The sequence below is a fragment of the Polypterus senegalus genome, chromosome 8, assembly GCF_016835505.1.
Source record: "Polypterus senegalus isolate Bchr_013 chromosome 8, ASM1683550v1, whole genome shotgun sequence".
NCBI classification, from domain to species: domain Eukaryota; kingdom Metazoa; phylum Chordata; class Cladistia; order Polypteriformes; family Polypteridae; genus Polypterus; species Polypterus senegalus.
Window position 1 is genome coordinate 155089269 of NC_053161.1, and position 16565 is coordinate 155105833.

A 16565-nucleotide genomic window follows, 5' to 3' on the forward strand; every position below is an offset into this window, starting at 1 on the left:
GAAGGCCATTCCTTTTATGTTAGCTGCCCCAGTAGTGCTCCCGATCTTCTGCACATGTGGAATATAAGCACTTCCAGGTGAAGCAGAAACCCCATGACGTAGGGACTCCCCAATTCTACAGCTCCCCCAGGTAGCTTCCAGGGATCCCACAGTGCTGTCACCTGGGACTACAATACCCAGCATGCCCTGCAGGCACCCATGTGGGGAACTGAATCTGGGCTCGCTGCAATCTAGTGTTCTGGTGGAGACAAAGCCCTGTATAAGCTATCGTCCCCTTCCATCCTAAGGGTGTCCGTCACGCTGTGTACAGTCAATTTATTTTCTACACCAAAATTTTGTATATACATTAATGTTTATTTGATTTTGACAAAGTGTTTGCTTTTATTTAAAATTGGTGTAAACACTGCCATTTTGTTTCTTGATGAAAACATGGATTCCTTGCTAGACATCCAGCTCATAGTGAATATAATGGAGTAGCCACTGTACTGTCATGTGAAAAAGAAAGCACAAACCCTTACAGTTCTATGATTTTATGTATCAAGACATAATAAGTCTCTCTATTATTAAAAAAAAAAAAAAATCTTGGAAGGAGACGAGACGTGATTTTCTCGGAGAGACACTTACTCGTCCAGCGAGACAAGACTTTGTGCCAAGAGATTAAACCACGCCCGGGGCCGGAAATAAAATACAAAGAGTAGTTGACAGAGTAGAACATCGTAAAGAATTCAAAAATGTTGGCGCAGTACACTTGCACAGCAGATTAGAGATAATGAAAGTACTAAAGCTCGAAAGTCTCAAAAAAATGATAGTAAAGACCGCATTAGTGCAAACAAACGGAAATTATTACTTGGTGTAATAACGGAACAGCAAAATGAGATCGAATATATTGTTTGGATTTAAACTTTAAGTTGGAGACTTGTAGATCGTCTAATTCATGTTGCCAGCGAGAATTAAGACTCCAAAAATGTTGACACGGTATGAAGTCCCATGAGACGGAGACTTTCAACATGAGATTCTTTCAAGTCAACCCCTACTTACAACTATTTTCAAACAAGACCACCGTTATCTAACCTCAGTTGTGTGACTGCTTTTGTCAGACACAGTTCTTGCGTTCTCAGCTCTTATAAATTACAATAATTTTATACGTTCTAGATGACACGTCAGTGGCTAAGCCAAGAAGACAAACATTCAAAAAAGTCATTTTACTTATTGGAGAAAAAGAAACGATATTCACTTACAGGCAGTTATACGTTGCGTTGTCTCGATGTAAGTCCAAACACAGAATCAAAATTCAATGTGATCTTGAAGAAAAGTTAATTCCAAATATTGTTTTTACTAAAGGTTTAAAAGTAAAAGTGAAAATAATGCATACGTAACAATTCCCATGAAAATAACAATCTCTTTAAATTGTATACAGGTATCCCTTGTTTAGTGAGGTTTTATTAAGTGTGGGTTTTAAATAATGCTCTTATTTTGAATGGGAAAACCCCTTGAAAACCATGGCTATAAATTTAATTAGCGCCTTTGTTTTTTTAATTGCGCGAAAGTAGAAACGAGAAGTTGCGACTGAACATGCTGAACACGCCCAGCTCAGCAGCCATAATAGGCATTCAAACTCTCACGGAGTCATGAGTCACCAGTTCAGTTGCCAACAGTCACCATAGAGAGTGGACGTTTTCGTTACATATTTTCATTAGTTGTTCACTTTTTTAACCTTTTTTTTTTTTTTTTTTAAGTGCTTGCCCTTTCCAAACATGAACAAGCAAAAGCGTGAGTCCTCATAGGGAAATGAAAAGAGGAGAAGAAAGCTTATTGCTTTAGATGTGAAGCTTGAGATAATTAAAAGATACGATCGTGGCGAAACAAAAGCAAACATTGGCAGGGAATGAATGTTCAATGAATCGACGATCAGGACAATGTTAGCAAATTTTAGAAAATTGACATCAAAGACTGCAAGCATGCAATCATTGCGTAATAGAACTTCGATTATGATTGAAATGGAAAATCTCTTAACATTGAAACAATTTAATGCAAAGCTCTCTATGTTTGAAACCCTTAATACTAGAATTACCAGAGCCTACGAAAAAACTCGTAATTCCGTCCCACCTTAAATCGCTTCTTAAATCCTTTCACACCTCTCCGCCAGCGCCCTTTGTCTTCTAAATGTGCTGATAAAGAGAAGCTAGGAGCAGCCGGCTATTCCATCCCCCCACCAATTTAGAACGTGTACGAACTTCTCTCAGCTCATGCCTTGATTGAGTATCTGGGAGTGAAGTGAAGTTTTAGAGTGGAAATAATAGATTGTTGTTTGGAACACACGCATGTCATGTCTGTTCCGTTTCTACAGTAATCTGTGTCAACACATTGTTAAAACAGAAACGTTTTTTATATTCTAGTAGTAGATGACAAAATGTAGGCATAAACTATATAATGTATGAAGCCTGAAGTCCAAATAGCAAAGAAACATTTTCACAAGAATAACACAATTGCGCTTTTATTCAAAAATATAACTGCAGAAACAAAAAGCCGCCTTAACATGCAACATTGACAGCAGTAGAACTGCAGCTGCCTCCGTGGTTCAATAGAATCAGCCCCCGCTTGGGAATCAAGAGGTCACGAGTTCGATCCTGCGCCCCTCCATTTTGAGAAGTAAACTGCTCTTAGTCTTACTATTTTAGAATAAAAGCATACATTTGATTTCAGTCTGTAACAGCCGGTGCAATTTATGATCCTTGTAAAGGTTAGCTTTTTTTTATTCACTTTTCATTCTCTCAGTCGCGTTCAGAATCAATCCATACAACCCCATCTGACACGGCTGTTTTCACATAAAGACGCGCTATAGCTCTGCGTTGTACCACGATGCATACTAACGCACCAAAAAAGGGTTCTGACACACAGACGCTGGCGAAGCTGCCTTCTTCGTATCTCACCGTCACTTGATTTTCTTTTTATTCAGTTTTATTGAGTGTTCCTGCCAGTCCCCGCATGTTGCTGTATGCTGGATATTTTCACATATATTGTCTCTTTCTTTCAGGTGTGTAATAGAAACCATAGCATAGAGAGAAGTGTGTACATTGCTTCTTACAGGAAAAGGCGATGGAAAAAGTGCACTTGAATAAAAGTGCACTTTTGTTATACTTTTACACCAACATATGTTTGAACAACACGGGCAGATGGGGAGTGTCTGATGATTGCATATAGCGCCGAAGTTACTGGTCTTTACCATTCTTTCCTCTGCATGTCCTGGAGTACAAAAGAAACAGCATACAGCAACATGCGGGGACTGGCAGGAACACTCAATAAAACTGAAAAAAAAGAAAAGCAAGTGACGGTGAGATACAAAGAAGGCAGCTTCACCAGCGTCTGTGTGTCAGAACCCTTGTCGTTAGTATGCATCGTGGTACACTGCAGAGCTATAGCGCGTCTTTAGTGAAAACAGCCGTGTCAGATGGGGTTGTATGGCTTGATTCTGAACGCGACTGAGAGAATGAAAAGTGAATAAAAACAAAAAAAAGCTAACCTTTACAAGGATCATAAATTGCACCGGCTGTTACAGACTGAAATCAAATGTATGCTTTTATTCTAAAACAGTAAGATTAAGAACAGTTTACTTCTCAAAACGGAGGGGCGCAGGACCGAACTCGTGACCTCTTGATTCCCAAGCAGGAAGTGATTCTATTGAACCACGAAGGCAGTTACAATAAACTGCTGTCAATGTCGCATGTTAAGGCGGCTTTTTGTTTCTGCAGTTATATTTTTGAATAAAAGCGCAATTGTGTTATTCTTGTGAAAATGTTTCTTTGCTATTTGGACTTCAGGCTTCATACACTATATAGTTTATGCCTACATTTTGTCATCTACTACTAGAATATAAAAAAGTTTCTGTTTTAACAATGTGTTGACACAGATTACTGTAGAAACAGAACAGACATGAAATGCGTGTGTTCCAAACAACGATCTATTATTTCCACTCTAAAACTCCACTTCAGTCCCAGATACTCAATCAAGGCATGAGCTGGGAGACGTTCGTGCACGTTCTAAATTGGTGGGGGGATGGAATAGCCGGCTGCTTCTACCTTCTCTTTATCAGCACATTTAGAAGACAAAGGGCGCTGGCGGAGAGGTGTGAAGGGATTTAAGAAGCGATTTAAGGTGGGACGGAGTTACAAGTTTTTTCATAGGCTCTGGTAATTCTAGTGTTAAACATCAAATTACTGAAATGGATCCTGATGTTGGCAGAAGTTCGCTCGTCTGCCACAACTGACAAAGTCGAATTGCTTGTTACAGACGGATCTACAAGAGCCAGAAAAAAGAACGAACAGTCCAAACGACCCTCCATAAATTCTTTTCTAAAACATGATGTTAGTTTTAATTAATAAAGATTTTGTTTGCATTTTGACTTTTATTTTATACACACAAATAAGAGTACTTTTTCCATGTAGATTTTCCACATTGTAAATGATGGATCAATTATATTTTTTCCCATTAGTTTTTATATTTCACTAGCGCAGTTTTGCATAATGCGGCAATATCAATGGATTAATTAATCGTGTTAATCAAGGGGTACCTGTATCTGGTTAACCAAAGCCGGGGGTGGGCGAGCAAAGCAAGCAGGGGGCAGAGCCCCCTAGTAAATAAATTAAAAAAAAAAAAAATCTGGTCCTTACAAGGGTCTATAATAATTTAAATCTAACCGCAGGTGTAACACAAAACACAACAGATTCCACCGTGTTTTTATTTATTTATTTAACAAAAATGAAGCCAAAATGGAGAAGCCATGTGTGAAGAAGTCATTGCTTTCTCTCTGACTCTATCAGTCTCTCACATCATTGTGGAGGAATTTGGGCTCCCTCTTCTTTACAATGCTGCTGTAGTTCATTTGTTTCTGCACAGCTCTGTTAAGGTTCCGCCAGAGCATTTCAGTCGGGTGGAGGTCTGGACTGTGACTGGGCCATTGTAACATCTTGATTCTTTTTCAGCCATTCTGTTGTAGGTGTGTTTGGGATCATTGTCCTGTTTCATGGCCCTGTTTTGACCAAGCTTTAGCTATTGGACAGATGGCCTCACATGTGACTCCAGAATACTTTGGCATACAGAGGAGTTCATGGTCGACTCAGTGACTGTAAGGTGTCCAGGTATAGTGGCTGCAAACCAAGCCCAAACCATCAGCCCTCCACCACTGTGCTTGACAGTTGGTGTGAGGTGTTTGTGCTGATATGTTGTGTTTGATTTTCGCCAAACATGTTGATGTGCATTATGGCCAAACATCTCCACTTTGGTCTTATTTGTCCAAAGGACATTATTCCACAAGTCTTGTGGTTTGTTCAAATGCAACTTTGCAAACCTAAGCCGGTGCTGCCATGTTTTTTGGGTTTTTTTTTCCCCCGAGGGAAGAGGTTTTCTCCTGGCAACCCTTCCTCACAAGCACTACTTGTTCACTTTTTGTCTAATTGTACTGTCATGAACTTTAACATTTAACACACTAACTGAGGCCTGTAGAGTCTGAGATGGAGCTCTTGGGTTTTGTGCAGTTTCTCTGAGCATTTGCACGGTCTGACCTTGGGCTGAATTTGTCCACTCCTGGGAAGACTGGCAACTGTCTTGAATGTTTTCCACTCATGAATAATCTTTTACACTGTAGAACGATGAACTTCAAATTGTTTGGAAATTCTTATAGCCCTTCTCAGATTGATGGGCAGCAACAATTGCTTCTCTGAGGTCATTGCTGATGTCTTTGCTCCTTGGCTTTGTGTTAACACACACCTGAATGCTCCAGAGCAGCAAACTGCCAAAACTTCTGCTTTTATTGAGGTGCTCGCACACATCGAGGGCATTTGATTAGCAGCACCAGGCTGCTCCTTATCCTCTTAATTCCTATGGAAGCAGTAACGGTGGACTTAATTTTTCGCACACTGCTTCTGCATTTTGGCTTAGTTTTTGTTAAGTAAAAAAATGACACAGTGTAATATGTCAGGTGGTGTTGTTCGTCTGAGGTTGTATTTACCTCATTTTAAGACCTACTAAAGACCAGGTGATATTTTATTATGTCCTGATAATGTAGAACCTTAGAATTGAAAGAGGGTGTACCTTTTTTTCACATGATTGTACTTAAGCAAAGATGTTGTGCCTGTCACAAAAATATGAATGTTGAAGTAAAGTGCTATAGATAACACATGAAAAACCGATCATAAAATTATTGCAAATACAGTGCAACAAAATATTAGTGCATTACAAGTATGGTAAACTACTTGCATGGGGCTTGGATTTTACTGTGTGATTGTGGGAATAGTGTATTTTATTTAAATTCACAATTTAATGTAAAAATAAAAAGCTAAACTGTTTCCAAGGCAGTAGACAATGAGGAAAGGCTGAAGAAGCTGATTCTGGCGTGTTTGGTGTTAATCAGTGCAGTTCTGAATGTACCCTACTCTGTTTTGTCTGCAGATAAGAAGCAAATCCACCATTTCCAGTAACTTGTAACAAACTGAGGTGTCCAGGTGGAATATAAACCTGAAACTGACCTACTGTATTTTGCATGTGTGTGGTCGTAAAGATTTTTACCTTTAAGTTATGGAAAGAACCACAAAAGACCAGCAGCACCCAAAGGCTGTACCACTGAGCACCTCAAGAAACGGCGAGTAATTGGGCATATTAGCCAATCAGAGGGAAGAAAATAACGTTATGTCAAAGTGTGATTGGCTTGTGTATTTGGAATTAAACAGACTACCAGCCTTCTAACAAGCTCAAGCCCACCCATGGATGACCTGAGACTGTTGTGCCTGGTAGAAGACCCTCCATTTATCTGATTGGTCAAGCGCAGCAACTGCAAAAGCCAAAGGGGAAGCCCACCATTGCTTGCCACTATCATCTTTCTCTAGCTGATAATTGGATGTGTTCTCAGTAAAGACCTTCTTACACAGTATCCTCTTCCTTTTTGTCATACTCTTTCCCATTCTGGGAGATGGTGCTGTGGGACGGCCATTTGTCAAGTAGAATTTAATTATAAGGTGCCAGCATCCCCCGGTACATTAAAGAGAGGAAGGAGAGAATCTTCATGCCACAGGAGTCTCCTTTCCATGTACGCCATGGAGAACAAAACAAGCTCTGTGGATGTTAAGGAAGAAGACGGTGAATGGGGGTCTGTGCAACATCAGATGAAGGTGTATAATGACGAAGATGAGGAGGATAGTAAATGGGCTCCGGTACTTATTAAAGAAGAGTCTGAGCCAGCATCTGTTATCGTAGACTTGCAAAAAGATGAAATTATAAATGGTATCAAGGCAGAAGACATTAAACAAGAGTCTGTCACTCAGCGTGTCTCTTCAGGTGAAGTGTTAACTGGAACAGGCTTCACGAAAAGTAGACCTCACTTCCTCCAGCATCCGGTGAAGAGAGAATATTGTGATTATAATGGGAAGAGAACTGACAAAGCATCCTGTTCAACGCATCATGGAAAAGGTAAGAGCTGAAAGTTGAATTAATGTCACGTTTGACATGATTTAACTAAGGTCTTCACCTTTCTTTCACTAACCATAGAAATGCTGGTTTGTTTTGATTTATGACTTCTGAACTGAAAAGGCAAAAGATTCAATAAAGGCTTACTAACTCAGTTAGAGATTTTAAAATGAAAAAGTCCAATCTGACTATACAGTGATGAGTAATATCAAATGAAACCATGTCATAGTAGTGTAGTGGTCTCTTCTGATGAATCCTGGTTCTAGGTGTTATTGTCTGAATTCTGGACCAGTCTTCTCGTGTCTGGCATCTGCTCCTTCCTCCTGTGGCTGCTTTGGAATTCCTCTGTTCGGTCATGTATCAAACTCTGACACATCACAACAATGATCAGCCCATTTCAGGCTACAACAGCAACCATTTATTATTTGTAAAGCCCTGTTTTGATTTGGGAAAATGGTTCAAGGGATTAGAACATAAGAAGGCAAAGAATCAGAGAGAAGAGGTCCAATACTTCTATTTTATTTACTTAATCAACTATAATAATCAAACACATATAATGCAGACATACAAAACAATACTTACAGACATATAAAAAGACCCAGAGCCATCATCCTAGACCAGTAGACTGAGGGGGCCCGCTTGTCAGAGGACCAACTCATTTTGCCTTTCAAATACCGGGCGGTGTGCGCTGTCCCCACGGTTGAGCCTCCTAAGAAACTGAGGGCGAAACCTTCCCTTATATACTAATTGAGCGTCCTTGCCCAAAGTGGCTTACGTGCAAGCAGTGTATACAGAAGTGATTAGTTTCAGTACACACCCTTCCACGGGACGCAGTGTTGTTTTGCACTTGGTCCTGATGGAGACGGCACCTGGTACCAGGAGGCACACAAAAATAAGGGCTGTATACAGTAAAAGCCCCTCAAAGTGAAAAACAAGTCAGCATAACCCTTTGGCCATATTCCCAGTACTTTTCCTTCTTGTACCCCTCAAAGTGAAAAACAAGTCAGCATAACCTTGGCTGTATCTTTCCAAAACATTAGTAATGCAGCTGGGTTTTGCGCTGAGCGACCAACGCCCATCTGCTCTCTTGATCCCCCCCCTTTAGAAAAATCCTTCCATTACAAGCCCAAAATCACACAAGGAATGCCTCAATGGGCTTTAATAGGCCCTGTTTTTTGAAAGGTTCCCCTACCCCAACCAGGCTAAACTCCATAAGAAAAAAACAAAATTGCCAAAATAGAGTAAGCGCAAGCACTATATATAGGTCCAGATCTAATTATGCAGATCCAGATCGTCTGGATGACTTTGATTTATGCGGGGACAATTCCTGTTCGGCGAAAAGACAATTCTTCATGTCGTCAGTTTGCACACTTCTCGATGGTCCGGGATTTTTCGGGTGATTTTCTATGTAATGAACTTAATAAGTTGTAGCGTAATGAAAATTGCATAATTAGATCTGGACCACCATATATATATATATATAGCAAAATACCCGCGCTTCGCAGCGGAGAAGTAGTGTGTTAAAGAAGCAATGAAAAAGAAAAGGAAACATTTTGAAAATAACGTAACATGATTGTCAATGTAATTGTTTTGTCACTGTTGTGAGTGAAGAGTGTTGCTGTCATATATATATATATATATTTACACACACATACATAAACATATATATATATACATATCTATACATATACACATATATATACATATATATATATATCTACATATATACACATACATATACACACACACATAAATACATACACACATACATACATACACACACAAATACATATATATATACATACATACACACACACATATATAAACATATATATACATATACATACATATCTACATATATACACACACAGCTATTTCAGATCAGTGCAATACGCTGCTTGTTAAACGGATGACACCGCTCTTACGCAAGTCTCGTGGATATTATGAACTATCGTATTTGTTCAAGTTCTATTTAAATTTTAAATAGAAGGAATTTTTATTTAGTCGACAGAAATATCTTTGGTAGGAATGGTAAAAACAGACAGGAATATTATTCGTGAATAAATCAACTCAAACCTTAAACAACTTATAATATTTTGCTCTACATAAAAATTTATCCTGTCTAAATTATACAAGTTAGAAATAAAGTAAACTTTAAAAGAACAAACATTCACATTTCTTTACTCTTATGTAATTTTATATAAAAAATAAACTTAGATTTTAAATATCCCAAAAGATTTTGCTCTCCATAAAAATATATCCTGTCAAAATGATACAAATTCAAATATGAACATGCTGCATAACAAAACCTAGAAATATAAATGAAATGTGTTCTTTTCAGCAATAACAAATCAAATCATTCATTTTTCTTTGCTCATATGTCATTTTAGAGCTGGACGCCTGGCATCTTTTTTTGGCCACAGGTTCGTTTCTGTTTGGTGTGAAGTTCTGTGTTGTGGAGATTCTCAGGATGGATTGCAGGTGCTCATCAGTGAGGCGACTCCTGTGTGCTGTTTTGTTAGTCTTTGCTTCTCACACAGATATGTGCTACTGAAACATGCACAAGGTTCGAGCGCATGTAGACGGACTTTTTTTGTTCTTCGAAGTCACCAAAGCGCCGTGCAAACTCAGTGCGCAGTGCGCTCAGTTTATCAGCAAAGTGCGTATTTGGGAACACCGTAGTGACGACTTGGTTTAACATTACTTGGCAATAGGGAAGGTGCACTGGTGCATTTGTGTCTCCCATAAAAGCAGCTTCACTTGAAATCACTTTGTGATTGTGCACGGGTTAAAACGTCCGCTGAAGTGTCAGATTCTTATTTAATTATTCTGCTTTCTGTATCTTCTGCATTGCATTCAGGTTACCCTGTATTTTGTCTCATAGTGCCGTCTTAGATTAAATTCTGTAATTACAGCCACATTAGCTCCACAAATGAGACACACGGGTTTAGTAAACATATACTCAGCCTCCCATCGGTTTTTAAAGGCTCTATTTTCAGAATCAACTTTTCTCTTCAGCATCGTGTGAGCTAGCTTCGCAATAACTTGATTAACTCGGTAAGTGTTCGGCAAGGCAGCTGAAGCGCTGCATTATGGGATCTGTAGTTTATTGTGTTACCAGCGCTTCATATACCGGGCTTTAATAACAATAATACAGTATATAAAATGATCTCGCGGGCGGATATAATTACGCGGGCGGATGTGGCCATGCCCTTGAGTTTGACACATATGGACTAAATAGAACTTGAAAAGATATATTTTTTCAAATGTGATCGCAATTCAGATAGAGTTGGCAGCACTACAGCCTGCATGCCTCAATAAGTCATCCTTCCCTCGCTCTTACTTTTTTACCGTTCATCTAATGAATACACTGAGTATGGCTTTACCAAAACAATCATTGATGGCGAATAAAGTATCCATTATTCGAGTATGTAGATCGGGTTATATATATATATATATATATATATATATATATATATATATATATATATATATATATATATATATATATATATATATATATATATATATATATATATATATATATATATATATATATATATATATATATATATATATATATATATATATATATATATGTATATATATATATGTATATATATATATACCGCGTATCATAGGAGAAGTAGTGTGTTAAAAAGCTAGAAAAAGAAAAGGGAACATTTTAAAAATAACGTAACATGACTGTCAATATACAGTATTTGTTTTGTGAGTGTTACTGAGTGTTGCTGTCATCAAGGATTTGATTATCATTATTTCTTTCAATCAGGTTTGTATTTGTAGGATGTGTTGTGTTCAAGTTACATTCCGTGTTTGTCAATCGTTGTAAAGATGACAGGTTTCTTTCATCGATTCGTTTCTTACTGCATCAATAAACAGCTCGTCTTCTTCTTTATCTGAGACCTGACACACTGCATGCACGGTTTTTTTTACACTGTCTTCCTTTAGCGGGACATTAACTTTTTCCAACGTATGCTTTGTTTTGGATTTATGAATATGCTTGTATGTATGAGACGCTTCATATTTTTTGCTGCCTTTTCAACTGTGTAATTCGGTTTTTGTTCAGAGCTCTTTGGAACTGTTGCTTTTTATCTGTGCACTGCGTCCAGTTCACGTGAGCATTTCGGTGTACATGCATCGAAGTTTCCCAGCTGTGCTGGTGCCATCTCGTGCTATGTCCATGGCTGTATTTAATGTTACCTTAGTCCTGGCACTTAAAACTTTCTCTCAAGAGTTTCGCTGAGTTTGTACCAAACACCACCCTGACCATCTCATCTTCCTCTGCATAAGCACAGTCCTTAACCCGTGAATATTTAGTGGGAGTTTGCTATTGGATTGCGCTGACGGACGGCCTTATATGGGCAGGCACTAAATTACAACGCCAGCGCAGCCTGTCTATGAACTTAATTTAAAGTGTAGGTTTACATCGTGCTTTGTTTCCGAAGTAGCAGAAGTCATGAATATGGTTGTATATGTCACTTTCGCCGCTTCTTATTGTTTGCTGCCTTCTCAATTATATAATGCATGTTTTCTTCAGCGCTTTTTAGGTCTTCCTGGTTTTCTATGTACTGCGTGATTACGTGGGAGGCGTGATGATGTCACACGAAACTCCCCACGGCGTTGAAGCTCATCTCCATTACAGTAAATGGAGAAAAACTGCTTCCAGTTATGACCATTACGCGTAGAATTCCGATATAAAACCTGCCCAACTTTTGTAAGGAAGCTGTAAGGAATGAACCTGCCAAATTTCAGCCTTCCACCCACACGGGAAGTTGGAGAATTAGTGAGTGAGTGAGTGAGTGAGTGAGTGAGTGAGGGCTTTGCCTTTTATTAGTATAGATATATATATATATATATATATATATATATATATATATATAACACAACTTCAACTATCCTTTATGCAAAAAGTGTTTCTGTGAGATAACAACTACATTTATTTGTTTAGCACATTTTCATGCAACAATGTAGCTCAAAGTGCTTTACAAGACAACAAAACTAAAGTTATTTGTTTTTTTCGTTTCATATAAGTTTAGGCAATAATATTAATGAATAAGTAACAACAACACAAAGTAAGATCAGATGGCCAGGACGACAGGAAAAAAACCAAAAACCTCCAGTCAGGTTGGAGAAAAAACAAAATCTGCAGGGGTTCCAAGGCCAGAAATGCCACTCGGCCTCCATTGGGCATTCTACCTAACATAAATGTTCTTAAATCAGTCCTCTTAGCTTTCATACTTCACATGATAGGATTTGATTAAGCTGGTCTTGTGGACAGCTGGGACAATCACCTTTCACTCCGTCAATGCAGGGGGCTGCACTGTACCTTGATCAGGTGGTGGTTACACAGATTGCCCCCACAGAAGAACCGGAAAAGACAGTAGATAAAGTAGAGATTACATATGTGGATCCCTGAAGAATATGATCATTCTACAGTATGCCCATACAGTCTATTAGGAATACAACTAAAATGTAGCTACAAAAAGCCACATTAAAATACTGGGTTTTTAGCAGTTTTCTAAAATGTTCCACAGTGCTAGCCTGGCAAATTTCTGCTGGTAAAATATTCCAGATTTTGGGTGCATAACAGCAGAAGGCAGCCTCGCCACTTCTTTAAGTTTAGCTCTTGGAATTATAAGCAGACCTTCTCTTGAAGATCTAAGGTTACAACTTGGAGTGTAGGAGGACAGACGTTCCAAAATATAGTACAGAGCAAGATTTTTTAAGGCTCTGTAAACCATTAGCAGTATTTTAAAGTAATTTTTGAATGATGCTAAAACTGGCGAGATGTATTCAAATTTTCATTTCCTAGTTAAGATTCTGGCAGCCGCATTCTGCACTAATTGTTAACTGATTGATGTCTTTCTTGGGTAGTCCTGTTAGGAGTGCAATACAGTAATGTAGTGGACTAAATACAAAAGCATGAAAACATTTTTCAGCATCTTGTAAAGTTATAAGAGGTCTAACTTTTGCTATATTTCTTAAGTGAAAAAATGCTGTCCTGGTAATCTGCTTAATATGCAATTTTCAAGTTTAGGTCAGAGTCGATGATTACCCCTAAATGCTTTGCCTCTATCCTGATATTTAAACCTAAGGAATTAAGTTTATTTCTAATACACTTGCTATTTCCATAAGATTTATGTTTTTGCTTTTATTTTTTATTTATTTATTTAGTTTGAGAATGTTACTACTCCTCCAATCAGAAATACCGCTAAGACATTGGATCAGAGAGCCAAGAGCATTAGGGTCATCAGGTGCTATCGATAAATACAGCTGTGTCCCCTCTGCATAGCTGTGGTAGCTCACTGTGTGCTTTGAGCTAATCTGACCTAATGGAAGCATGCAGGTTGAAAATAGTAGCAGACCCAGGAAAGAGCCTGGTGGAACACCATACAGAATATCATGGGTCTCCAAAGAGCAACCACCACCACAAACAAAGAATTGTTTACCTGTTAAGTAAGATTGAAACCAATTTAAGATGCGCCCTCAGAGGCCCACCCACTGTCTAAGGCAATTTATTACAATACTGTGGTCAATGGTGTCAAATGCTGCACTCAACTCTAAGAGGACAAGTATAGGTAGACAGCTTCTGTCTGCATTGACCTGCAAGTCATTTACTACTTTAACGAGAGCAGTTTCGGTACAATGATTAGTTCTAAAACCTGACTAAAACTTATCAGGAATAGCAGGTTTATTCAAGCAATGATTGATCTGCTTAAAAACTGCCATTTCTAGAATCTTACTCAAGAAAGGCAGGTTAGAAATAGATCTAACATTGGCGAAAACAGAGGAGTTGAGCAGGGGTTTAACAACTGCACTCTTAAGGCAGTCACGGAAGACCCCCGTATCAAATGATGACTTCACTGTGTCAACTACACTGTCAATTAGCGCAACAGAGACTTCTGTGAAAAGCCTGTTGGTACTGGGTCAAACAGGCAGGTGGAGGGTTTCATTTGGGATATTATTCTGCATAGTTCGGGTTCATCTATTCTGGTGAAATAATTTAACTTGCATAAAAGGTAATGCTGACATTTAATCAGGTTAACTTTGGGGGTGGATGTACTATTTTAAATTGAAAATTGGATTTGTGACCAAAAGATGAGGGGGAGAGGTGGTTCTTCATTTCGAAAAGTGACTCCCATAAGTCTTTGAGTTTCATGTTTATGCACATGCTGATAATTCATGAAGTAACAATATTTTAGCAAAAAAAAAAAATGGGATTCATTTTACATCTTTTGTTCTAGTGACTAGATAAAGAAAATAGATGGATTATGCAACACAATTAATGTGAGATTTTGTTCTTTTTTTTCCATGGACATTTTGCATATCATTTGGTGTTGTACAGACTGATAACCATTAAGATCTGTTATGTCATAAAACTTTCTCGCAATTCTGCTTTAGAACATGAGATTACATTTTTTTTTCTCAGCCACCGTTACAAAGTAATGGGCAAGGAACATACAGAAATATCATTTTTGGGTGGAGTAGTCCTTTAAATAAACCCCTTTTCTGAGTCTGCTACTCCACCTCAGGGTACACTCGTGATCACAGCTATACTGTTTCACACCACATTAGTTTTGAGTTACCAAGGAACCTAAACTTGTATGTGATTTTGATTGAAAAAGAAAACCAAAGAAATATAAGAAAATCAAATGAAGATTTGGGGGGAACATGTGAACACCTAACAGACAGTGGCCCATAGTGAGATCAGAGTAGTATATATTTGTATACTATATATACTACTACAGTATGTGTGTGTGTGTATGTTTAATATTTGTTTATATACTGTGTGTGTGTATATATATATATATATATATATTGTGGTGTTTATTCTTCCCCAAAGAAGACAGCACAAACAAAAACAAAGTTTTGGGGACCGTCCCCATATATTGTCATCCAGACAATAAAGAATGTAAATGATTCAGAGTTTCCAAAAGTAAAACAGTGAACAACTTTCTTTGACAAAATGGCGGCTTTATACAGAACAGGATTATGGTACAGGAAATGGTTGGCAGGAAGTGACGTTGGAAACAGGAACCGGAAACAACGTCATCATGATTGGACGGAAGTGAGGTGGATTGATGGAGCCGGAAGTGACATCATCATGGTTGGCCGGAAGTGACGTCGTCACGGCCATTTTGGAACCTGGAAGTGGAGGAACTATTTTTCTTCAGGTGTTCTGTTGACCAAAAGAGATTTGGGTAAGTACCACGTGATAACCCTCTATCTCGCGATGTTTCACTCACCTTTAGGCTCTTTGACTGCCTCCTAATCGCACATGTGTGACATGACCCCCCCCTCAGCCCAGACCCATCGGGTCGGTGACCTGCACCGAGAGGTCGTGGACACGAGAGAGCATCTGCGTTGGCTTGCAAGGAACCTCTACGATAAATGACACTGAAACGATAAGGTTGAAGATCCAAAAACCACCTAGTGATGCGAGGGTTAGACTCCCGATGAAGGGACATCCACTGTAAAGCAGCATGATCCGTCACCAGAGTAAACTCACGCCCCAATAGGTAGTACCTCAAAGACGTGACAGCCCACTTAATCGCCAAGGCTTCTCGCCCACCGCAGCATACTTGGTCTCCGGTCCAGCAGTTTCCGGCTCAGGTACATAACAGGGTGTTCAGCACCATCAGCGCATTGGCTCAGCACGGCACCCAAACCTGTGGCCGATGCGTCGGTCTGGAGGATGAAAGGAACAGAAAAATCAGGAGAACTTAAAACAGGTGCTGAAGTAAGGGCCAATTTTAAGTCACTGAATGCTTTATCAACGAAATGTCCCATACCACTTTTAAAGGTGCGCGTTTCCTTGTTAAATCAGATAAGGGAGCAGCTATTTCTGAGAAATGCGGTACAAAACGGCGATAGTAACCTGCCAATCCCAAAATGCTTGAACTTGCCTCTTATTCATCGGACGGGCCAATTCAAAATGGCATCAATTTTAGAACATTGTGGTTTAACAACACCCCCTCCTACTAGGTAGCCTAAATATTTGGCTTCTCTTAACCCAAAAACATTTCTTCGGATTAATTCGAAGACCAGCAGACGCTAGCGTGGAGAGTATTGTTTGAACCTGCCATACA

The 16565-nt window shown here is 38.9% G+C and overlaps 1 protein-coding gene across 1 annotated transcript in view; it reads left to right on the forward strand.

Annotated features, from left to right (window-relative positions):
- The window catches only part of LOC120534633 (zinc finger protein 665-like), a 60534-nt gene that overhangs the window by 32990 nt on the left and 10979 nt on the right, over nucleotides 1–16565 (forward strand). Inside the window, exon 4 of the mRNA XM_039762225.1 lies at nucleotides 6879–7458. Coding sequence (XP_039618159.1) covers nucleotides 6879–7458 — 580 coding nt within the window. The remainder of the gene's footprint in view (nucleotides 1–6878; nucleotides 7459–16565) is intronic.